Source organism: Argiope bruennichi, chromosome 4, assembly GCF_947563725.1.
Source record: "Argiope bruennichi chromosome 4, qqArgBrue1.1, whole genome shotgun sequence".
NCBI classification, from domain to species: Eukaryota; Metazoa; Arthropoda; class Arachnida; order Araneae; family Araneidae; genus Argiope; species Argiope bruennichi.
The window spans coordinates 51,192,573-51,220,130 of record NC_079154.1 but is presented as its reverse complement, the minus strand read 5'-3'; the positions used below and the strand labels follow the sequence as shown (position 1 = coordinate 51,220,130).

At 26.2% G+C, this 27,558-nt stretch overlaps 1 protein-coding gene across 1 annotated transcript; it reads left to right on the top strand.

Moving 5' to 3' along the window:
- Nucleotides 1-797: 797 nt before the first annotated feature.
- Nucleotides 798-27,278, top strand: LOC129966970 (DNA ligase 1-like). Its single transcript, XM_056081592.1, has 21 exons — nt 798-946; nt 2,700-3,086; nt 4,529-4,622; nt 5,015-5,075; nt 7,607-7,664; nt 8,849-8,963; nt 11,178-11,322; nt 14,422-14,838; nt 15,798-15,861; nt 16,613-16,753; nt 18,036-18,273; nt 19,573-19,674; nt 19,751-20,019; nt 21,134-21,335; nt 21,789-21,995; nt 22,963-23,179; nt 23,452-23,534; nt 23,916-24,068; nt 24,938-25,135; nt 26,513-26,608; nt 27,130-27,278. Exons 1-21 carry the CDS (start codon nt 927-929, stop codon nt 27,208-27,210), a joined length of 3,348 nt encoding a protein of 1,115 aa, XP_055937567.1. The 5' UTR covers nt 798-926; the 3' UTR covers nt 27,211-27,278.
- Nucleotides 27,279-27,558: the final 280 nt, after the last annotated feature.

Here is a 27,558-nt window from a genome sequence, read left to right as displayed (position 1 = left end):
TTTATGCTGCAATTGTTTATTCAGCCTAAATTCATTTACTTCGTATGTGGGTATTTATAGAAGACTTATTGTAAATATTAGAAATCAAGATTACAAAAACAGACCTTTAAACATGTAAAACTTAGACATTTTTGATCTAATATAATGGATTACTGTATTTTCTACAATTAGCTGCAAACTAATTTTTCTCAGTTTAATACATTTTAATGAAATATTTTTACAAAAAATGATTTTTTACAAAATAGGGCCATATTATAATCGTTACTTTATTGCTTCCTTATTTAATATAAGGAAGCAATAAAAACTGAGCATTATACATATTTTCTACAGAGTATTATATGTAAAAATATGTAAAACATGGATAAATTCATGTAAAAAAAGAAGGTGTCACTACACAAAATTATTTTACTTATAAAATAATATGTAAATGGAAAAAATAATAAATTCGCATTTTCATGGTACATACAAAATTCGAGATTTTACAAAATAATAGATAAAAAGGAATAGTAAACTAAACACATTTATCCACCAAACCGAAACAAAACTCGCGCTCTTTCGTTTTAAATTAGTTGCCATAAAGAAGCACTTATAGTTGACAAAATAAAAACCGTTTATTTCCTAAATTTTATTTTAAAAATAAGAATAAATATTATCTTGAGAAAACTAGGATCGTGGTCTGTCTATATAAGAAATACACATCTTTCTATATAAAAAATACAATATGAAATAATTTTATTGAGTATCCATAGTTTAATTTATTTAATAAATTCAGTGGAACGGTTAACCATAAGATTCACTGTTGTGCTATTTTGGCGCCTTTTAAATTGGTAGTTTTGCGTGAATTAAATCGTATGTTTCTATTTAATACATTTATTTCCATGGAAATATCTTCATGAATATATTTTAGATTCACAAATTTATGAATAATGTCCCAGAAAACAATTTTGTAAGTATTTTGTTCGGTACATTTATCTGTCATCCTACAAGATCATTAGTAATTTTTAATTCTTCAATTAATATGAATTTCTTGAAATGTAAATAAAAGTTATTAATTCTTTGGGCACGATAATTATTCCTTAAATTGGCTATTTCGTAGATTGCATTTAACAAATATTAAACATTTCCTTGGGAACATATTATGTCATTAGCAAAATTTAATTTTATCATTCTTGAAATAAATTATTTTCTTTTCATATAGTAATTCTTCATTATTTTTAATATCTCCAGCATTTTTTTGGAAAAGCTTATTTGTTTTATGATTCAGTTAATCAGACTTATTTTATTCCTAAGTATGTATGTTTGGCACAATTCATTATTTTATGAAGTTTAGCTTTTTTTTTTTTTAATTATTTTTTTAAGCTTGAGTCATGTCTGTGGTAAGATAATTTGCTTCTTACTAAATATACGATAGTCAATTAAATTGAACCTCCACTTATTGAAGGTTAGTTTAATTGATATCAGAATCTCATTTCTTAAAATTTTTTTACTTTTTTGTGTGTGTTCTACTTTATCATTAATTGATTAATTCAATTATAGACATATCATTAAAATTTGAGCAATATTTTGTAATGTTTGAAACTTTTACAATTTTTGTAATAATATAACAAATTTTAGGCTGGTTTTTTATATTAATTATCATAAAATATAATTATATTTTATGAATTAGAATGTTTATTTTAGGATAACTTGTTATTGGCATATTTATTTCCCAAATATTTTCAAATATTTATTTCATGGCAAAGTACCACTCAGAATGGGCAAGCTTTATTAGTGTGATCCCTTAAAGATTCCATTTTTTGAACAAATAGCACATCTTTGAATTATATTTTGTCCTAATGATATAACTGGTATGAAGTTTGAGAAATGTTCTTTGAGGATGTTACAAAGCTAATCACCATGTGCATGCTTCGCTCTGAGCAAGTGCCAGCAATTCAGCTGCAGGGAGTGAACAGCAAAATAAGTAAATTCATTTTTATAGCAGTACGATTGAGCTGCAAAAATATGCTGCTAATGGAACTGATGATTATAATATGTATGAAACCTTAATACATCTTAAGATAAATATTTTGCAGCTATTCGAATGATAGTATTATAACCTTCTGATAAATACCATTATTTCTCCATAGTGAGATTGGTAGGTTTTGAAGTATGTGGTTGTTATAATGATTTCCAAAGGAATTTACTCAAGAAAAATTTAGCAAAACATATAATTAATTATTTTTTGTTAGCTTTTTTATATAATATGTAAAATTTCATGGATTTCCTTTTCTTTTAAAGTTTATCACAAGTTTCTAATAATTAAAAAAAAAAAGGCATGCCACTAAAACAGCATCTATATTGCATAATCCTGAAAAACAGAGTTTTTATTTTGAATGGTAATTTTTTTTATTATTATTAATGAATTTGATTATTTAATAAACCAAATCTTTCAGAAAAATAATATATTCACTTACTTAGAATAACATTAATTTCTTGTTTCACTTTCATCTTTAAAGAAATAATACTTTTTCCTCTACTTTTTTTATAATTTAAATTAATGCCTTTGCTACATAAAATTCTGATACTTGCCTAATTATATGTTAATATCATTTTGAGATCTTAAGTTCTTGCAAATTATTTGTGACTTCTCTCTTTTTTATGTTACAAAATGATTAAATGCAAATTAGTTTAGAATTAATCATACTTTTTTCTTTTGCTAGGTCATTTTTTAAACAGGCTGAATCATCTAGTACTAAAATCAAATCGGATAAATCGAGTAGTAATGGTAATGTTGATAAGCAAGCTAATCTGTCAGATGTGAAAGCAGAGAAATCAGACATTAATGATGATACTAAAAGTAAGTCAAAATTAAATGGTGACAGTGTACATCCAAGCAGTTGTGTCAATGGTGATGCTGAAAAATCAAGCTCTAAGAAACCAAACCGTAAAAGCAACTTAAAAGAAAAAACTCCTGTTACTAAAAAGGTGCCTGCTAAAAGAAATGCTAAAACGCTTTCTTCTCCTAAGAGTCCCAAAAAATCCCTTGCTAAAAATGATACATCTAAAGTCAATGGTAAATGTGAAAATTCCATTAAAGACAGTTTTAAGTAAGTATTATTATTTTTAAAATATCCTTTTTCTCTATCTCTTTCTGTTTTGCAGTAATATTGAAATATTTACATGTTATGCATAGATAGATCAGTATCCCCCCCCCCTTCATTCTGATATTTCAACTCTATGAATACAAATACAGATTACAAATATGAAAGATAGCTTGTTCAGTGATATGACTTCCACCTTACTCTTGTTATGTCTAGCCTATAGTTTCATGATCTCTATAATAAATAATTAAAAAATATCTATAATTTTTAAATTTGTAAAAGAGAAATTTGATGGTAAGTATGTTTATAAAAATAAGAATTTTTGTCTCTTGTATTATAAAAATAAGATTTTTTTTAGCAAGAGGGACTTAAAACAAATGTTTCTTTCCATTAAGTCTCAAACTCATTTTTAATATTAATAATCTTCATAATCACTACCACCAACTTTTAGGTAATACAGCCCTTTTCTTGGCATGCTAGCGAGATAGCATGTTAAATATAAATTTTAATCAAATGCTAGATTAGGATTTTTATAACATTCTTGTAATTTTTAGCTCTAATCATATGATAAAGATGACACTTGAGGCAATATCCTCAAGATGACACTTGAGGCAATATCCTCTCCATTCAAACTTCTGCATCTCATTAATAAGAAGATATTTGACCTTGATGTCAGTTTTAGCATGTCCCAAGCTAGTGCACTGTAAAAAATTTACACTGTTTGTTAGTAGATCAAGAAATGTGATAGTTGGTTATAAAGTGTTTTGGAAATTAGCAGGCATTAACAAGGTATTCCTGTTCATGTTTGACCCTGTTCATTCTTTTAAAAAAGATTGGATAATCTCATTGGTCTTTTCGTTAAATTCCATTTAATAGAGTTTTGCCTAGTTTTTTTTTTTTTTTTTTTTTTTTTTTTTTTAAGAGTTAAATAGCTTTATAATAAATGAAAAAATTCTTGCATTTGAAATATTTTTTTAAAAGTCGTTTTACATTATGAATGAAATATCTCAGATATCAGTTTATATATATATATATATATATATATTTGCAGATGATATTCAAACATTCTGAAATAAGATCCTTTTAAAAATAGTGCTAGTGAAATTCATAGATTTAATTTATTGTGAATGTGAAGACATTTAAAAGGAACTTTAATGTGTTTGAATTTATATAAGAAAGTAAAAAAGGGAAAAAAAGTATGCATTTTCAAATTGAAAGCTCAAATATATTGTCTTAATTGTGCTTAATACATTAAAAAAAAAAAAAAAAAACTTTCCTGTACTATCTGTTACCATTTTCAACATATATTTTTAGAAATTATTCAGAAAGAGTCTTGTATTATGCACAGATTGATTGCTTTACTTCCTTTTATAAATTGTAATTTATTTATTTTTTAGTGCCAATGCCTTCACCCTTAATGGTATGCTTTTTTTTTAATTTTATTTCAGTGATAGTCCTGTGAAACAAACCAAAAAGCGCAAAAGAATTCAGCTGATTGCTGATAGTGATGACGAAGACTTTAATGACTCTGAAGAGAAAGAAGTAATTGCTATTCATTGATACTTCCTACTTAATAAATGAGTGCTTTCAAACAAATTAAAAAATACTCAAAGTATTCAGATATATTAATATAAAAAAGATTAAACTTGTTTACTTGCAGATTGTTAAAAAGAGAGTGGGGATCATTTCCTTCAATTTTTGTATTCATTAAACTGTGTATCATGTATCATTATACTTTTCGAATGATGTTACTTTTAAAATCTGCATCAGAGTTTAATTTTTAAAAAATTGTAACTTACTTTTTTTAGTTGTATTAATCAAAAATTTAGGTGAATAATTATTCTGTGTTATGTTTTGTTTCATGACATTATTTTGAAATATAGAATAGTATTTCCTTTTATATATAATTATATACTTATAAAATTTATTTACAGGTCACATCTAAAAGAGAAGATGAGGAAATGGAAGTGGATGAAAATGACGAAAGCGAAAATGGTACATGAGAATTTATATGATCATATTGACTCATTTCACTCATGTAATAAAAGCATAATTTTAAGCATATAGTTTTCATTTTTTAAACTATTGCTTCTGAATTATTTATAAATATATCTTACTGTATGCCAATTTTCCATTTATTTTTACTTTGAATCTTTTTAAACTGCATCAATATTTCAAATTCAGGTGAATAGAAATATCTCTTGTAACTACGTTATGAGTTTAAGTTTATACACATTTATCTTTCTAAGAATTTGTTTTAATGAATGTTAAAAAAAATTATAATAAATGAAAGGGTTTATCTCATTCTTTATTAGTATCACAATGAATTGTTGTAACAGTTCCATTCTTGAATCATTATATAAGTCTTCCTTTACTCATTTAACAGTAATTTCAGACCTTTAATGTTGTGTTCTGAAGATTGTTTATTCAGTGATGATCTTTATATATAATGTCTATTCCTAATTGCAGAAAACAAGTTCTTTATAATAAATATGCAAAATTGTGTGGTCCTTATTTTTTTCATTCTGTTAATATAGTAATAATTGTGCATACATTTTTACTGTAGAAATAAACTGAACAAGACATTAGTGACACTGGCAAGGAAAGTCATGCATTTTAAAATGCAAAAACTTCAAAAAGACTTGTCCAAGATTTTTAAATTATTATGGTTACTTTTTATCAAAATAAATCAAGCATAAAACTAACCAAATTTACTTCAGGGAGTAAATAATAGTAAAAAGTATTTCTAAAATTTTTGAACCTTAACCAAATAATAAAGATTCAGCCTTTAAATTTATTAGATAATTCTTTTAAGGATTTGGGTCAGGTGTTTTTTTAAATTTGAAATAAAACATCCAGTGTGTGGCAGAATATGACCTCTCATGATATTGTATCATTCATTGTTAAAATTCATGTATTGTCTCAAATTAATCAATATTTTTTTTTTTCATTTTTCTATAAATTAGACTACCTGCATATTTTTTATTACATTTTAATAAAAATATAATTAAACATCTACTTTAAAATTGCAACTCAGAAATTTGTTCTACTTGCTGTTGAATTGTACAGACATTTCCATAAATATGATTATATGTTAGCCACTTTCACAAACTTTAACATATTAGAATATTAAATAATAAATATTTTAAATGCATTGGATGCATTACTGAAAACTAAAATTTTGATCTTTATAAATGAATTAATATATTTTTTTCTAGTTCACTTATATAAAATTAATTTTATGAAATGAATTAGTTCGGTGAACTCTGCAGAAAGTGATTTTAAAAATTTACTTTCATTTTTTATTACAGTTTATTTATTTGGTCTCATTGTAATTAAAAGCTATAATCAATTACATTTCCTACGTTATTTTTACTCAGTTGTGTGGTCCATAACTGAGACCATAATGAATTTAAAAGTACTTGGTATATTCAAACAGAATTATATTTCCAATACTAGTTATCATTGGTTGTTGTTGATGATGAACAAAATTTTGTATTTAAAATAAAAATTACATTATTCTATTTGTTAGTATAGTATCATTTCTATTTTCCCATGAAGTGTTAGCTCGTATTGCCACTGATTTATTTTTTTATGAATTTAATTAAGTATCATATTTTGATTTGTGATACTTTTTCATTCATTTAATTTATTCTGCTTTCCTTCTATGGCCCATTTTGATTTATAAAAGCAAGTTGTATATTTAATAAACTTTGCTGCAAAATTGTATTGCTTAAATGGTTTTACTTAGTTATTTGCCTTTGGGAACAAGTTTGTTCTCCCAGATTTTGATTTTTTAGGCTGTTAAATGATTAATACAGACTGAATATATATATATGTATATATATATATTACAAAATAAAAGGGAAGTCAAAATTCTACTATGGAGTTAATGATTGGTAAAAAGTACGCAATTGCATGATTTAATGGTTGAATTTGAATTCCATCATAGCATTTCAAAACATTGTTATGAGTAGTGTATGTAACTGATGTAATGAAAATGTTAATTTTTTAATCGTATGTTAGCACATTTTTTCTAAGATAATTATCTTAGAAGGTATGAACATCAGTTTCTGTAGGCAAGTCATAATGATTATTTATATGATGATGGTTAAGCTTATTTCAGTACTTATTTAAATTCTGTTTGAAGTCTGTTTCTTGATTTCTTTTATATCTTCTTTACTCTGATTGAATAAACTCTTTGGTAACACATCAAACCATCTTCAGAAAGATTCTAATAATATTTTGCAGTTCCATTAATTAGCTAAGCGAGGCATTGAATATAGTAAACACATAAAATATTCTATGAAGTAGTTTGAAATTCATATGATGGTTTGTTTGTTTTGCCATTTGACTGTTGCCATTCAGTAATAGATAATAAGTGTGATTTCTGTGCCACATACATTAACATTTCATAAATATAGATCATAATTAATTTCACCTCCCCCTTACCTCTACCATGGTGTATACATTTTTTATATAATATTATGGAAAGCTTATATATTATACAGTTCTATTCATTTTAGATGCTGATACAGAAGCAACAAAAAGTCATGAAAGCTTGTCTAAATCTCCTGCAAAAGAGTTAGTATTCTTTTTTCTTACACAATTTTTCAGTTCTTCCTTTAATTGTATTTTATATTGTTGTTAAAGCCTAAAAAAAACAAGTGTTTAATTTCTATTATTTAGACTACATTAGATGTTACTATTTTTTGTAACAAATTTGTTTTCTTTGGTTTGAATCTGTACAATCACACATTAAAAGCACACTTTGTCATAATTATTTTTTTATTTATTTGATCAATCTATTATTATCCAAAAGAATTTGTCAAATTGTAATTAAATTTTTTTTATCTATTTTTCTTGATTATCTTGCATATTGAAATACATCCAAGACTTTTAGAGGATAAAAGTGATTATAAAAATGCTTAAGAGTGCATAATTGAGTGAAAGATTTAGTCTCATCAGAATTCTAACCTCCATTCATTTATTATATGATAATAACTTTGTTTAAATTTTTCCTTTCTATTATTTTAAAGATAGAATTTCATTTTCATTAAATTTCATTGTGAATATATTTAATGTTCAAAGTTGGTTTTCAAGTCTGATTTTGTATGTCTTTGTATATTTTTATCATTTTTTAAACTAATTCAATTGCAAGTTTTCTTGAATTATGTGAACGTTTTGTATAAATATTTTTTCTAGCAAAATTAGTAAAATATGTAACCTATAAAGCAAGGAATTTTGCTAATTCAGATATTTTTTTAAATATGTTTTTGTGAAATTTCTGTAAGTATTTCTTGTTAGCTTAAAATAATTGAAATACTTGAGTTTTTGTTTTAGTGTATATTTTTCTCCCAGTGTAAAGTATTGAAATGAGTACTTGGAAAAAGATAAAATTACTATTATTGAATTCCTTTTGCAATTAATTTATTTCATTTATTTGAAAAGAAAAAAATTTTAAAAAAATGTTTATGGTATTATTTTTATTGATAATTAATTTTTTTTTGATGCTTAACTATTATTTTATTCAGAAAGTTGTTAATATTTTATGCATTACTTTTAATAGTCCTTCCTTACTTCAGAGATTCATTGGCTAATTTTTCCTCCATGATTTGTAGATTGAAAAGCGTGATACACTTGAAGAATTAACATTACTTATTACAAGGGTTTTCATTTCATTTATCTTAGTAAAAAAAAAAAAAAGTTTTTGATTGCATGTTTTGTTGTTTTTAAATATTAAGTGATTAGACGCTTCACACTTATAGATCATCTAAGCAACCTGCTAAGAAAAGAAAGACTTCACAATTAAATAAAACTGATGATAAAACTGAAACTGACTCCAATAAAACTGATGATGAAGATCTTACTACTGTGAAAAAGGTATAAGATTTTGCTCTTATACATTATTTTTTTATATAATTTTTCATTTTTTCTCATTCTTATTTTTATTAGCAAGAACTTTTGGTATACAGAGTGTTTCTAATTTTTAAGTTTAGGCTTTCAGAACTAGCATTTTTTACTTTAAAACACAGGGTCACAAATATGAAGGACTGCTGCTTTTGAAAGGGAAAGGGGGGGGGGGCTCTGTAAGTGAATTATAAGGTAATTATATGTATATAAATTTAGACACTATAAGAGTCCTTGACACTGTGTATATAAATATATACATTCAATATGCAATTTATAATGTGTATTTAAATATAGATGCATCAAGTAATATTCAGACAATAGAAAATAAGCAAGTAAAAGTATAACAACAATAAAAAAATCTAGTAGGAATCAAAAATAAAACAGGGTAAAAAAAAGTGTTTAAAACATGAATAGATAAAAAGCATATGCAAAGTAAATGTGCAAAAAGATGCATTTTAAAGAAGGTTGTGGAAAAAAAATTGTTAACCAATTATGAAAGTAGAAATTAAAAGGTAAAACAGGGGGATTGACACATTAATTGCTTATCAGGAGATAAAATTAATGTATTCTGCAAAAGATATAACATATTGTTACGGATTTTCTTCTTCCGCCGTCGGGTTCATTTAGATAGTGGGTGTATGGTGAAGAGAACACAAAATCAGCATGTGACAGTAGAAAACGACGACGTTTATTTACACGAGTACACAGACTACAAATATTTACAGCAGAGACGAACACAGGACGGCACACTACAGACGACAGTAGCCCACAAGTAGTAGTCGTCCACAGCACACAAAGCGGCTAGAAAGAAACCAGCAGGAGATGTGATCCAGGGAGCTTCGCTCTACCGTCTCTCCAACGGCTGAACTTCTCGCTTTAGCTGGCGACTCACTGGTTACTATGCAACATATACGACGCTGCCTCCACAGTAGACAACAGGATTCGGCACACAGCAGTTCAGTACTCGCTCCACACAATGCTGGTAATTCGCCGTTGCTTCGCTATTCTCTAAAAGGCTCGTTATTTGTCGGCGACTCCGACTACTCACTCGCGACAATTCGACGATGATCATGCAGCTTGAGAGTGCCGGTCTTTTATAGTTCTGGGAGGCGGGGCTAGAATCTTCTAGACCAATTCAGGCGTATCTCGGTTCCTAATGGACGGATAGACAAAATTCTCGAAGTTTCGAGCATTATCCATTTTGTCGCCAAGCTCTGGGATCATTAGCTCGGCATTCTGCAGCATCCAATACGGATGACTGTAAATCAGTCTTTCTTATGATGACACTATTCGCGCTGGGAAGCAAAATTACAGGCTTGTAACAATATGTATAAAAGACAGAGCTTAATTAAAAATGTAAACATACTTAAGTGTAAAAAAATTTCTAACAAAGAATCTTTTGTATCAGCCACCTTTGCATTTGTGATCCCACATTATTTAATAAAAGTGACTTGTTTCTCTATGAGAGTCTAAACGACAATTTTAGAAATATGTTGTATTTCCGACATTGTAAATCTTTACTGGAATCATATATTTATTTCAATAATAAATGGTATAATGATTTGTTAATGAATATTAAATTTAGTTTTCAATGTTTTAAAAATAAGTTGCCATTAGCCTCTTGAGAAATATTTTCTCATAACAATGATTAATAATGGAACTAAATTAGCTCTTTGTAATGCATATAAAATAAATAGCAGTTGTAAACAAAAGAAGCTTTAACAAAGGTTATTTCGTCATAATGAATATTATTTTTGTATCATCTAATTTGACAAGTTCATAATGTTTTTGCTACATTCTGCATTTACATGTAGAAGGAAATAATTTATCTAGTTGTTACTGCTACAATATCCTCTTAAAACAAATGCAAATCAAATATCATTAGCATAATATTATAAATTTGGTTACATTATTATTTAATAGTACAAGCTTAATCAAATATTTGTAATTATTTACAAAATTTAATATTTCTATATATTTGCATTAACTTTCTTATTCTTTGGAAAATCATAAACTCATAGTATATTAAAGATTTTCTTTAACATTTTTATATAGTTACAAATACCATTTTCTTTCAAGGTTACGTTACATTAAATTTGCTGTGCTTTTTGTAAGCACTTCTCCATTTTCAATCTACTAACAAAAACAAAAAAACAAAAAAAAACTACTTTTTAACTACTACAGGACAAGTCAAAGGATTCTGCTGTTTTGGAGAAAAATTCTGGTTCTAATTTATCAGAACATCCCAGTACAAGCCAGGAGAATGAGGCATGTACCTCTTCTACCACATCAAATGATTCTATTGAATTTATACCCAAAAGAAAAACAGGTAAAGAACTTTTAAATTTCTTAGTGAAGATATCATACTCAGATTAAACTAATTATGCTATTCTGTTAATAAAAAATTCAAAGAAAAAAGCTATTCAAAGATGTCCCCATTCTTTAAATATGCATGTATTTTTTTTAATAAAGTCAAATTTTAAAATTAATATTTTTATTTTTTAAGTTTCATTGAAAAATATTGTTTAATGATTTTTTTCTCCACAAATTTCTTTGAAAAATATTGTTTTCTGGAACTATGCTTATACTTATTTTCATTGTTAGTAGGTTTTTTTTTTTTCTGTAATTTAACTTGTATTGTAATTATATCACTATTTTGAAATCTTTAATTAATAAATTGGCAGTTTAAATATAAATTCTAATCTTATATCTCATTTTGAGAAGAAATTTAATTTTTAACATCATTTTTGCCATGCAGTTGCATAGAAAATTTTGTCTTTATCAGCACTAGGGATTGCAATATCGGACCAAAAGTTCAATACCGGTATTCGGTATTTTTTAGATCTGAATACCGGGATACCAATTTCAATACTGGTATTAGAAATTTTAGGAAAAGAAAGGGTGTTCTTTGTTTCAATTACCAGTTTTATTTACCCGAATGGTTTCTTTGTTTTATTTACCAGTTTTATTAGAGAATGTAAACATCACAAAAATAATTTGTAACTTATGAATTATAACAGTATATAAAGAATCACAAAAAAGTAAAGTAACATCTTCTTTATTTCAATCACAAAAAAGTGTTGTTGTTGTTTCTGATTCAAAGTGGTATAGCTGCACTATACCACCTCCATGAAACGAAGGATCTCTAAAAAGTCCAAAAACAATAGCGGATCCCTTAAAATCTCAAGAATCGTAAAATTTAAACATTTAAGAATATGATTGGGGGAGGCTTGATCTGCCTTGCACCAAGGACATTCAGCAAAGATCCTCCGTCCGTATTGGAAGGTGAGGTATTTGGTGTGTCCACTTTAAAAACGAGCGAGAACCATTTGCTGTTTTCTAGAGATATTCAGATGGTGACACCAACCGGAACTCTTACCAAAGTACCAATGGTGAGCAGTTGGGACTCTCCAAAGTGCACTCGACTCCATCTTTTTGATAGAGGAGATTTCAGAATAAATTAGTGTTGCATCACCATGAAATATGTCAGCTGAGGCAGACTTAGTTAAATTATCCGCTATCTTATTACCATTTAAACCAACATGTGAGGGGACCCACTGAAAGTGTATAGAGTGTTCAGCGAAGAGCCTGGCAATAATAATGCTTAGATAAACAAAAAAGTGTTAACATCACTATTCAGTCTGTGGTACTATTACAAATTTTCGAAATGTGATCTTAAAAACATAATGCATCAATTGTACTGTTATTAAGCCTGGAATGTAATTTTGTGCAAAAATTATCAGCTGTCGAAAATGTTCTTTCGGCATCTACGCTAGTTGGTGATACTGTTAGCAATTTGAGGTATGCTTTTTCAAATATTTACCTCTAAATCCCTCATCTTCAAATAAATCGATTACTCGTTGGGTGGTTTTGGATATAGCTGATTTCTGTATTGTATTTTGGTTTGTTAAATTTTTTTATAGCTTATTTTAATTTTTGATCAAGGGATAATTCCTTTCACATTAGTGCCATCATAATCTTTGATAACTGTGCCGAATTCTTCTGAATGTGGATAGGTTTGTGGGTAAAAAAAAAAATTTAAGAAAATTTGCTATAAACTTGATTAGATTTGAATTGGTTACTCTCTTTTCTTCTTTTTCATTTTTAAAATCATTATAATTATATAAATACCGTAAGACATTTTCTATTTCAGTATGCCTTTCTTCTGTGCGATTTTTCAATGTTATATATAATTCTTCAGATAGTGATGTGTGCTGTTCTTTCAGTGACTGCAATATGAAATTTATTGTTGCATTAGCTATTAATAAATTAGAATCTCTCCGACATAATGCCTCAACAGCCAGTTTTAATATTAAGTTATAACAACCTGTTCTGGATATTAAGTCGAATTCACTATCTGAAAAATTAATTTGCTGTTTTAAGTCAATTATTGCTTTTTGGATTGGATTTCTCAGTTTCAAAAATCATTCCATCATTAGGACTAAACTGTTCCAACGTGTTTTAGAATCTTTTCCTAAACATCTCCTTTCATCTTTCCTCTCACTCCTATTTTGTCAAAGTAAACCCATAGTAATGCGTGTGCAAAAGGTGGAGGGTTTTACAATCCATTGTCATACAGTATTTTATCACTTCTCATGATTGTATGATGCAACTTTATTCACAGTCTAATTAATTTCGTCCATTAGGGAGACATAAAAACAAAAACGTATTCTATTTTGCTATTTTGGTGATCCCTGAACATATAGCGGAGACAATTTTAAAAATTTCTAGTAAATACCGAAAAAAACTGTATTTTAACTTGTGAATACGGGTATTACAAAATTGTACAAATGGCTCAAAATACTGGTATTCGGTATCCCAGTATTGCAATCCCTAATCAGCACTGTAAACTCCCAACTACTGGTTAAACAACTCTATATTTTCTATAGTAGTACTCTTCTATATTAGTAAAAACATTAATTTTATTGCAAATACTGCTTTCATTCGCAAGTTTTCAATGCATGTTTGCAAATAAATGCTTGTGATATGCTGTTCAGCTCATTAAGGAAAAAATTATTATAGAAAAATGAAGTTCAAGAATCAAAGTCTTCCATACATTTTAAGATGAATCTTATTATAATGTATACTTATTTACAGGAAATATAAAATCTTGTATCATGTTAATGCATTGGTTTTAAAAGTAAGATAGAAGAAAACGTTATCATCAAGCATTTGCTGATTTTAAAAACTATATATATTTCATTCTTACAAAAATTGCTTAAAACTTATTTTAACTGTTTGTTGATAAATAATTATACTAATGTGAAAAGATAGACCTTTGATGAAAATCAGTTTAAAATTTTTGGAAAGGTCAAGCATGTTGGCAAAATAAATTATTGGTTATTAAAATTATTTATTTTAACTAGTTCAAATACTTGAGATTCAAATCTATGTTATTTGAACATCTATCTGATCCATCTCCTTTCAGCTCGTAAGCAGATAAGAGGTGGGAAGCAGAAAAAAGAATCACTACCAAAAACTTCCAATTTAGTTCAGGAAGAAACAGAAACATCAAACAAATCTAGCTCGTCACCTGATAAGAAAAATAAGGATGATAACAGCCCAGAAAAGGCTAATGAGACTGTTGAGCAAAATTCAAAAAGTATTGAAGAGGAATCACAGGCTGAAGAACCTAGGCTTGAAGAATCTGAGCCAGTAAAAAAGGAAGAGGAGGAAAACTCTGAGCCAAAAAAAGAGGAAAGGGAGGAAAACTCTGAACCAGAAGAAGAAGAAAGGGAAGAAGACTCTGAACCAAAAAAAGAGATAAAAAAGGAAAACACTGTGCCAAAAAAAGCAGAAAAGGAGAAAAACTCTGAGCCAAAGAAAACTATTCATCCGTTTTTTGGTTAGTAACATACTTTTTCAGAATAATTAACATTATTAAAAATTTTATCTTTTATTTTATTTTAAAATTATTATTATTATTTTATTAAATATCTCTAAGCAAAGATATTCAATGAAATTTCTGCATTTTATTTTATGTTTTTTATATTGTATCCAAGATTTTTTTTCCCTAAGAAAATTTTTTTCTTGCATATTAATATAAATATATAGATAAAAATTAAGTAATCTATTTTATCAATTAGTTTAAATTTTATTTGAAATCATGTCTGATAATGAATTTTTTTATATGTATATCTTTTTTTAATATATTGATAGTATTTTTAAGCTATTTTATTCTTATTGTAGAAAATATCAGAGGTAAAGTATTTTATGTTTTTGCCTTTCAATGTATCATGAAATTTTAAGACCTTTGTCATCTTGATGTCCAAGCGAACAAAAGGAAGTTCTTAAATTATTGTAGATTTTTTTTTTAAATTTGAATCTAAATTATTTCTTTTAACAAATATCTAATCTATTTAATTAATAATATTGTAGCATTTTTTTTTTTTTTTAGTTCTTATTCATTAATGAAGGAGAACTGTGATACTACTCTTGACATAACTATTTTTATTGCAGCTTTTTTTTTTTTTGTCATATAAATTGTCCATATATTTTACATCAACACATCATATTTTGATGAGGTTATTCTGAATTCTTACTGTAATAGTTATTTTAAGTAATAATTTTTCTTCAAATATAGTTCCTTTGTCTTTTTTCTTTAAGCACTTATTGATTTTTTTTTTTTTTTAAGAAATTTTAGAAATTTTCCTTTCCCCCTCCCCTCTTTTCTCTTTTATATAATATAAAATTTTATTAATGTAGCTGTAATGAAATGGTTTTTTTTTTAATCTTTTGATTCTAGCTCTTAATGAAATTAATATATGCTCATTAAATTATGATTTACTCACCAAATTTTTACAGCAAAAAAGAAGGAATCTGATACTACTTCTTCTGAGGAGAAAGTCACTAAGAAAGACATTAAATGGTGAGGAATACTGTTGTAAATTTTCTGACATTCTCAGTTTCTAATCCTATAAAAATTGTATCTTTTAAAAGTGAGGTCATTTTATAAATTCAAATTACCTAATGACTAAAATTATTCCATCATTTCCAGTTATGTATGTATTGAACAAACATCCACATAAATAATTAATTCCTATATTTATATTTGCATAAATTCTTCTGAGACCTTAGAATTCTATGAAGTTTTTACTTTTAGAATGATTACTTTGAATATGCACATAACTTGCCAATAAATTTTTAAGTACAAAATAAAAATAAGGCTTTTCTTCTTTTCTTTTTCTTTTTTTATACCTTAAAAGCAACTGTTAGTTGCTTGATTTAGTTTGCAACTAGTTTTTCAAATATATAATTTTAGTTTGCATATTATCGCATAAGATTAATAAATATTAAACAATAAATAAAGGCAAAATGTTATAATTCTGCATATATGTGTAATTTGGGGATTTTGTTTACTTAATTAGTGATTTCTTTTAAATTAATTTTTTTGATGTTTTTTAATAATTGTTTAATGTGCTAAATCCAATTGCAAACTATAATTTAATTCACTGCTTATGAAATATTAGTATAAAATCTGTTAAGAACTGCGAATTTTATTTAAAATAGGATTGTAATGGATTGGTTTTTATTTATGAAGAGTAATATCATTTTACAGCTATTTCCATATTTTTTTAAGTAAATTTTTAGATTGATTTCATGAATTTTGTCTTTTTTAGTTCCTCAGTTACAGGAACATCATATGATCCTTCAAAAACTCGATATCACCCAATTGATGATGCTTGCTGGAAGAAAGGAGAAAAAACCCCATATCTTGCCTTAGCAAAAACATTAGAAATCATTGAGGAGACATCAGCCAGGCAAGTGTTTATTCTTTCTCCAGGAAAGCTATTAAAATAAATAAATAAAACTAAAGTTCAAGAAATATGTTTAATTTGCTTTAATTTAATAAATATATTTTCTAACTTACTTTTAATAAGCATATATTTAATGAACATTATTTTTTTAGCTCTTTATTTTATTTATTGCTATTAAGCTTTTGACAACTTTTTTTTTACAATAGTTGCATTAGTTGCTAGAAAGAAGCTAGTTTACTGAATCAAAGCAGATAGAATCTATTTCTTTGAATCAAAGATCTTTAAATAGATGACTATTAGATATTTCTTCATGATTTTTTCAAAATGGTTTATGTTTTAAATAATTTAGAACAACACATCAGAGTTAACATCATAAATACTACTTCTGATATCTTGCAAATTAGTTTTCATTTGGACATCTTCAGTCATTAATCTTTTTTGCAGTGTGCTCATAATTTGTAAAGAAACTAAAAGACATTCTTTAATGCAAATAAAATGAAATGAATTGTATGGCTTTCTCAGCCATATAATCTATTTTATATATTTAAACTTAAGCACATGCCTATGACTTCCATCATGAATACTATTCTTGAATTATTAAATTACATATATATATTTCACAAAAGTAGAATTTTTATGAATTTACATCCTATGTTAAAATCTTGAAATCATTTAAAAATTTGTGTTCTTTACATAACTAAACATTAATAATATGAATTTATGGGCTCATTTGAAAAAATTTAATTTTGCATTAACTGTATATTGAGAAATTTGTCAAAAAGTATTTGGGGAAATCAGTAAAAAAATATATAATATAATAATTGGATTACAAATATAAAAATTTAAATTCAGAATTCATTTTAACTTTAAAATAATTTTGAAATAGCTTTCTAATTCTACCATTTGTATATCATGATCAAAATAATTTATGTAATACTTGATTTTTTTTATAAATAAAAATCTCTACTCTGAACAATTAAAGTTCAACTCATGTTGTTATCTACAACAACATCAATTTGGTCTAGCTATATAAATAGCCTGATTTAAATGTCAATTGTCATATCAATGTAATCATTGAATTATTTAAAAGTTATTTATTACATCATAATTTTGATTTCAATTTTCAGCCATAAGTTTTTTTAATCCGTGTTTTATTTATGCGCAAAGTTATTGCTTTTAGTTCTATTTTTATTTCAATAACTAGTTAGTATTATTCCATTTAACCAAATGTTCCAAATATTTGTATTCATTCTCCATTTAATTTGCCCATTTCTAAACTTTTCAGATTGAAAATTGTTGAAATTCTTGCCAACTACTTGCGATCTGTAATCGTTTTAAGTCCAGAAGATCTTTTATATTCTGTGTATCTCTGCTTAAATCGCCTTGCTCCTGAATATGAAGGCATTGAATTGGGTGTTGGTGATATGTTATTGATGAAAGCAGTTGCACAGGCCACTGGACGCACTGTTGACAAAATAAAAGCAGAAGTAGTTGTGAAAGGTGACTTAGGATTAGTTGCTGAGGTATGTTTAAAAAAATAAATTTTAAAAAAATCTTTTTTTCTTAGAATGTTTTTAATTATTATTATTGATCTGTAATTTTATATTATTTGTTGACCTACCTACAAATATAAAACTAACATTAAAAATGAAAATTACTATCTAAAAAAGTAAAAATAATATGGTCATTGCTTTGAATTCTTTTCATAATTTTGTTGGTAAAAAATTGTCAATTTTCTTAGGGATTTTCATATGCAAAAAACAGATATTTGAAATGTTTTTGAGGATATTTAACTGGGTAGCTCAGTGGATTATTCTGTAGTATCCTGTATCTTAATATTTATGTTTGTTTTTATTTGCTAGCATTATTCTGTAATTGGATTACAAGAAAAGGCAATATATTATTATTGTGCATTAAAAGCATTATCAGCTTTTATAATATATATGCATTCATGACGTGATGATAAATGGATGATAAAAGATTATTACAAAAAAAGGTTAAATTGACTCTCCCTTATGTCCTCTGTGTGGACAACATCAAATTTTTGATACTATTCATCTTGACTCATGCTCTGACTTGTGTTTTTAAACTGTAAAGTACAGAAATATTGGAAGGCTAGAGATCTAATGGCATCACAGCCAATCTTTGGGCATTTGTAATAAATAAATGTTAAAAGCTTTTCCACATAAATTATAAGATTATTCAGAAATAATGTACATAATAAATGTGGCTAAGGCTTATAAATTTTGCATATAAATACAGTTGTATTTTGTATTTAAATACAATTTATTTGTATATAAATACAAAGCACCTTATCTTCTATAACAATTTTGTTGATAATCTTATTGGCAAGATTTTTTATAGCAATAACAGCTTTATGAGAAATACCTAATGTTTTTGCTAGACTACATCAGTTTCTAAATTAACCGTAATCTGTATCAGAAGCTAAAATTTAGGAATATTCTGTAATTTGTTCTATAAACTTTATTCCTAAATTAATCAATTTCCTTATTATTTTATTATTATTATTATTATAATGTTTCATAATTTTAGGACATAGAATTCTTTACAATTATGCCTTCTGTTGTGATTTGTGCTTTTTTAAATACATTCTATCATACCTTAAAATTTGTATAAAGAATTTTGAAACTCCTTGTATAATCCTTAGTTTTAAATCTGTTGAATCTTTGTTTTCTTTTAGAATCTAAATGTTATGTTCTTATTAGCAGTTGAAAACTGTCTTAGAAATAAATACATTGTAAGATTAATTTTAATTACTTTTTTAATAAATTTATTTAGTTTTTTGGATTTTATTTTTATAGAGTAGCCGTGGGAATCAACGAATAATGTTTGCTCCACCAAAACTCACAGTATCGTCTGTGTTTTCAAAGTTTAAAGAGATTGCCAAAATGAGTGGCAACACGGTATGTATAATTATTTTTAAATTTTATTTCAGTTTGTTACAATCAATGTTTTTTTATTGTATTCTTTTTCTTTCAGGCCATGTCTAAGAAGGTTGACAAAATCCAAGCTCTGTTTGTAGCCTGCAGGGAATGTGAAGCCAGGTATATAATTCGATCTCTCAGTGGCAAACTGCGAATTGGGCTAGCTGAACAGTCTGTTCTAGCTGCCTTGGCAAGAGCAGCTGTTTTAACTCCTCCAAATCAAGACTATCCACTTGAAATCATTGATAAATCTTCCAAAATGTCTGCTGACTGTTTTAAAGAGTTGCTACAAGAGCAAACTCTTATTCTAAAAACAACTTACTGGTGAGGTTGAATTTTTTAAAATTTATGATTGGATGCAACTTTCAAGTTATTAAATGCTAATAAATTAGAAGTTATGTTGTTAAATAAATTTCATTTTGTTAAACTGCTGTGAACTTTAAAAAAAAAATAGGAATTAAAAATGAGTTGATGGGTTTTTTAATGAAATTTTGCATAATCTGCATGGATGTAACATAGATTATTTATTTTCTTTGAATTATTTTTTGCATTTTTGTGAATTTGTTTTAATTGAGAAATTTTGATATTATAAGCCTTGAAAGAATGAAATATTAAAAGTTATTTTCCAGAATCAGCCAGGAGATAATAAATATTGTTATTATTTATGAAATTTAGTAAGAATTGTATAATTTTTTTTTACCACGGCTGTCCATCAGTATTCCAGAAGATATCAGGCGAAAAAATTTCCAGATTCTCTAGAAGTTCATTCAGAAACGTCCATATCAATAGCAAAACCCATGTTTATTGCACAGAATATGTATGATTATACAGAAAATTACACTAAATTTAATAAATCATACAAATTCTTTTCAGGAACCTTTTATTAAGATAATTCCAAAATCATTGACTTCAATTTACAGTGATATATATATATATATAATATTCCATGTTTCTTTTTTGAAGATGCCATAATACTTGAAGTGCCACAATTATCGTATTATTATTATTAAGTAATATTTTATTTCAAGAACAAATAAATCATTCTTGGGAGAGAAAAAAAAAAGGCAAAATTTTTGGTAATTAACACTTCTTAAAAAATTATGTTTGTTAACTGAAACCTACTTTTTTTTTTTTTTTTTTTTTATAAATACATAATTTTTGAAGTGAATTAAGAGTTGTTAGTGAGAGATGAAAATAAAAAAGATAACTGTGGTATAAATCATTAAATTGAGGTTTTGTTTTCTTATGATATTTTTTTAAGAAAGCTACAAATTATTAATGTTGCTATTTTTTTTAATTAATTTTTGAATTAGAAAATATTAAAATTGAAAAAAAAACTGCATTCTATTTGATTAACAAATATTGAATTCATTTTCAAACCAGTTTTGAAGTTATTTTTATTATACAAATTTTAATAATAATGTAATTTATTTTATAGTGAATGCCCCAATTTCGACATGGTCATACCAGTCTTGCTTAAAGAAGGTATTGCTGGTCTTCCAACTCACTGCCATTTACAACCTGGATGTCCACTCAAACCAATGTTGGCTCATCCAACAAGTGGAATCAATGAAGTTCTCAATCGTTTTGACAAAAATGAATTCACATGTGAATATAAATATGATGGAGAACGAGCGCAGGTAATTTGCTTGCATTTTTTATTTAATCTTGTAACATTTTATTTTAATATTATATGAAAGTGTTAGAAGCTGATTGTTACACAGTTCAAAAGAGCTTAAATGTATTTTTTAAATTGAATTTCAGTCCCTCTTCTCTTTCTCCTTTTTTTAAATCGTATTTTAAGCCTAACATCTGTAAATGTCGTAAAACTGATTTGAGCCTTAATGGTCATTTGTCACCTCTTATGTGAAAACAATGTTTTGTTAGCTGTACTATGTACAAAAATCTAGCTACCAATAAAAATTAATTTTCATTAACAGTTTCATCACAGATTTTTAGTGCATTAAAAAATACTAAATTTATAAAAATTAAGAAAAAAATAGACATTTTATATTAAGTACCATTGATAATAAAACATCATTTCATTTTTGTAAACTTATAATAGAATCTAGAGATTTTTTTCTATTTTTTAGATTCATAGAACTGATAAAGGAGAAGTGAAAATTTTCAGTCGAAATCAGGAAGACAATACATCTAAATATCCTGATATAATTTCTAGATTGCCAAAAGCTTTGAAAGAAACCACTACATCTTTTATTCTCGACACAGAAGCTGTTGCATGGGATTCTGAAACTAAACAAATACTTCCCTTCCAAGTACTGAGTACTAGGAAAAAGAAGGTACTTTTAAAAATATTTTTTCTATAATATACAAATATTATGTTAAATACCATTTCATTTCTATAAAGTTTTTCAAAATTGTCTAAAAATTGACATTTTAAAAACTAACAGTTGTGTTATTGATTTACCATTCACTTTTTCAAAATATTGACAAATATTTCCAATATCTTTTTCCAAATGAGAACTGACTAAAAGTAATTCAGGATTATATATATATAAAGCTCCATTAGTGAAATTCTTTGTATTAACCACGACCTGACAATGCCAAGAATAAAATAGGAAAGTAGAAAATAGTGATAAAAAGACCTGAAAAAGCATTTAAATTCATATAATGTATTTAGAATGGAATTTCGCAGTTAAAGTATTTGATTTCAACAAATGTTAGAATGATCATGAGAAAATAAGAACTTATGCAACTCAGAAATTAAAGTGAAGCCTGAATTAAAAGCTTGAATGATTTGAAAATTATTTTTGGCTTGTGGACAAATTGACACTATATATATATATATATATATATATATATATTTCTTTGTGAGACAGATTGATCTTAATTACTTGAAATGGGAGAGTGGAAAAAGAATTGTGAATATTGTTATCACCCATTTAATTTGTGCTTAGGAAAATCAATCGTTAGGATTTATTAAATTTCTGTATATCTAAATTTTTAATATTTAAGTCCACTCCTTCTATCTTTTTCTTTTAAATCTTAATAAAGTTCAGATTTTGCTTGGTTAAAAAAAATTGTTATAAAATTTTTTTGTTTTAAAGTATCAGTAAAATAATAATAATAATAATTGTTTTCTCCTCTAGTTATAATGTTTTGTGGCTATGTTTTAGTCTTGCAGTTTTCTTCTAACTAAGTTGAAATGAATTTATAAGTTCATTGAAATTTATACTATAGTGACTCCACCCTCAAAAAATATTTTTTCTATAAATAACTATTGATTTTTTTCCTCCCTCCCCTTAGGATGCTGTTGAATCTGATATTGTGGTACAAGTATGCATAATGGCTTTTGATTTACTCTATTTGAATGGAAAATCGCTGGTAAAGAAACCTTTGAAGGAGAGAAGAGAACTATTGCATTCTTCATTTGTGGAGGTGGAGAATGAATTTATGTTTGTGAAATATAGAGATGGGGACAATGCTGAAACTATGCAAGAATTCTTAGATGAATCTGTGAAAGGTATAGAAATATTTTAAACTTTATCATTAAATCTTTTGAACAAAGATGCAGTTCATTTTAATGCTATAATTCCAATAGTATTATTTTGTGCCTGGATTTTTTGTTAATAAAGCATTTGATAAAAGCAGATTTCATAAATGAGATTTATTTTAACTGATATTTTAATTTTTTGTAAAGGAAGTAATTGGTGGAGCATTCTTTCAGACTTCACTATTATTTATTTTATATTTACTAATAGAACATACACATATCAAATTAATTTCTTTTTGCAGGTAATTGCGAAGGTTTGATGGTGAAAGCACTTTCTGTGGATGCATCTTATGAGATAGCTAAACGGTCGCATAACTGGCTGAAGGTATAAATTTTTTTTTTTTTTGAATTTTTAAATTAAACTTCTGGAAAAAGATTGTATTTCATTGTAATATATTTTCAATATTATTTGTAGTTTTCCTTTTTCCACTTTAAAAAAAATGATTAACTAGCTTGTATTTGCCATTGAAATGTAAGATTTGTAAAGTAAAAGTAAATGTATAACTATGCAAATATTTAAAAAATGCCTTTTTTTTTAATTTTTTATTTTATTGCTTCCCTTAAAAATGAACTTTTGCATTTAATTGATATTTTGTGAGCAGTGTGCAAACTCCTTTCTTTAATTACAATATAAAGCTGTAAATTTTTAAATATGCTTTTTATTTCTTAAACTTTAAATATTTGAAGAGGTTTTCTTTTCTTCCAGTTAAAGAAAGATTATTTAAATGGCATTGGAGACACTTTAGACTTAGTTGTTATTGGAGGATATCATGGTAAAGGTAAAAGAAAAGGTTTCTATGGAGGATTTTTACTCGCCTGTTATGATGATGAAAATGAGGAGTTTCAAAGCATATGCAAAGTATGTACTTATAATTCATATATTTTTTTACTGTTGATTTGTATTTTTATAAATTGAAATTCAAGACAAAGTCTTTGAATTGATAAATTTTACATTTAAGCTGATGTAAATAAGTTATTATTTTTTTTTTCTAAAATATAATTTGTAAACTTTTTAATTAGATTCAAATTAGAAAATATTCTTTTTAGACTTTTCCTCTTTGTTTTGGTATTCCTTTTTAAATAATTCAGAAAGGTATTAAAAATCAAAAGAAATTGTATATTCTTTATGTGAAGAGCAAAATCTAAAGTAATTTTCTTAACATGAAGGAAATCCATGTATTTTAAATTGTATCAAATAGAGAAAAAAAAAAATATTCAGGGTATACATATTTTCTATCCAATCTTTTTCGGTTATCTCATAGTTAAAAATTGAATTGATCTGATCTTTACCTCCTTCTATATTTATGTAGCTTGAAATTGGTCAAATTTTATTATTGTGATTAATAAACTTTTATTTTAATAATCTAATAGATGAAAACATTTTATATTTTATGATTTTTATTGTTAGGAAAGAGATAAATATAGGCATATTGTAATTTTTAATATGGAATGTGGAATAATAATGTAATTTTTAATATGAAATATTTTTTATGTGGAATATTTTTCTGAAATATGGTACAGTTGGAGCATTAATATGACTAAGCTGTAAATACAGCTTTTTACTTTTGCCAAATCAATTTTGAATTTATCTTTTATTTATATATCACTGAATTTACTTGCCAAATCAATAACTAACAATTTCTCAAGCTACAAAAATTTGAAAATTTTTCATTTGATTCAATGAATTTTTACCTAAATAATGTTTAACTTTTCCTCCCTTTCTCTTAGTTGGGTACTGGATTTAGTGACAAGGAATTAGAGACACATGCAGAATTCTTCAAGAATCATGTCATCAGTGAACCTAAGTCCTATTATCGTTACGACAGTAGTCTTGAGCCTGATGTTTGGTTTGATGCTGTTCAGATATGGGAAATTAAATGTGCTGATTTATCAATATCACCAGTTCATAAAGCTGCCATTGGAATTGTAAGGAAATATTAATATTTTGTTAAAATTTCTATCTCTTTCTGTCTGAAACTTTTAACAAGTTTTGTAATTCTAGAAAAGCATAGTGATTTATTTCTTCAAACCATTTATATAAAAATATTGTTTTTTAACTCTTTAAAAGCATGGTTGTTTATTTCTTGAACCACTTATATCAAAGTATTTAATGCATGGTATTTTGGGTTTCGAATCGCTTATTTTTAAGCTTTTGATATTTTTCTTCATTAAAAGGTTTAAAATCGAACCACCATGCATTAAAGACTTTGTTATAAATGATTTAGAAAATATATCACCATTCTTTAAAGAGTTAATGAAAGTGTTTAGTTAACTCAAATAATCTTATTTTATTAGTTTCTATTGTTGATAAATATTCTTTGCATTGTTGGCCTGTCCAAAAGAATGGTAATTAGTGTTTTATTCATGCAGTTAAATATTTTTTAATTTTCCTTCTGAAAATAAATTTCTTTGCTATTAGATGTGTTTGAAATTTTAATATTCACTTACTTTTTATTACATACTATGATATTGAAGGTGTAAGATAGGTTCATTGTTTTTTTATATTTAGAGAAGTTTAACTGAATTTATTTTATATGTGAATTATTTTTGAAATATCTTTTAACCAAATTTTCATTCAAGCTAAAGCATTGTGGAAAACTTATAAATATTTTAAGAAGTACATATTATTAATTAAAATGCCATTAGAAATTGATTCTATGGCATTTATAATTAAAATATGTTGTGGCATTTTAATAAATTCTTCTGATTAAAATTTGCTAAGTTATTTTTAAAAATTAGTGCAGCACTGGAGCAAATTCTGACCTAAAAGGTTTTTAAATGATAAAATATACTTATACCATATAATTATTAGCTCATTCTGCAAAAATAGTAATAATAATCTGTGTGAGTGCATGTATATAGTCAGTACATAAGAAAGATGAAATTTTTTCTCCCCTCTTTGATATAAAGTATTATATTGAGTGTTTAGATTGTAGCATTTTGATTTAATTCAATGAAAGATAATTTTAAGTATATTTGCTAGATTAATGTGGAAGGAGATACCATATTTAAAATGAGAGCAGTGATAAACACCATTTGATGATTAATTATTCTTATGTTTGCTATCTGTTCCATTCTGTTAATATATTCCTTGACATTGAAGGTGATTCCATAGCATTTGTGAAAAAGGAAGTTTTATAATGAAAACTTCCATGGCAATAATCAGTGCATAGGAATTTGTAACTTCAAATAATGAGTTGCATGGTTTTATCTCCAATTCTTATCTATTGCTTCTTAAGAAAAAACATTAACTTTATCCTTTTCCATTCATCAGGAATTCAGTTTCTAAATTTCATTTTTTAGGTTGATCCAGAGAAAGGTATCTCATTGCGCTTTCCTCGTTTCCTCAGAATAAGAGAAGACAAGTCAAAGCCTGAAGATGCTACGGTGGCTTCACGAGTAAGTTCATCAAATTTTTAAATTGCTTTCTCAGAAACTAAAACTGGTGATTTCTACCTTGTTTATGCAACTGAAAATAAATGAATAAAAATTTTGAATTCTGTTATAATAACAATTTCACAATGGTAAAAGAAAGTAAGGTGCATTGTTGCAAAATGCTATTCAAAGAGGAGGAAGATGAAAAGGAGAAAAACAATAGTTGAAAGAAATATTAATACATGAAATTACCTCATGAATTATATAAATTACCAACTTTTTACTTTTCATGCGTAGAATGATTCGTCTCCCCCCCCCCTCCAAATAAATACTGATTCTATTGTAATGTAATTTTTCAAAGCAAATTAATTTATGTGTATCCCAAATGGAATAAGCTTATATTTCCTTAGATATTGTTATTAAAATATATTTTAATTTAGAATTTTCCCATTGAAATTAAAAGTGACAAAAGATTTAAGAAAGATTTTGAAGTAACTATTTAGCCTTTTCTTTATCCAAATATTGTAATCTTATTTATTTTTTAGATTGCTGAAATGTATCAGAAACAAGAGCAAGTACAAAATACTAAGAATAAAAATATGAAATCTGAAGAGGATTATTATTAAGTCCATCATATCATTTTTTTTCATCATCTGCATACAATCTCGTTCACCATCATTGATTCATTTTAATGTATTTGTCATTTCTTTTTCAATGAATTGAAATAAAATTTTATTTAAAGATTTTTTCATATATTTTTAGCAAAAATGTTTGTTTTATATCACCATCATTCTGAATTATATATATATTCTAAAATCATTAATCACAATAACTATTTTAATATCACAAAGTTGACATCTTATTTGCATAAAACATAATTAGGGTTATAATTTCAGTTGTAAGTACTTTGAAATTCTTGATAAATGATTTTTAAAGGGAAAAATAAATGCAAGATGTAAGCAAAAGAATTTAGC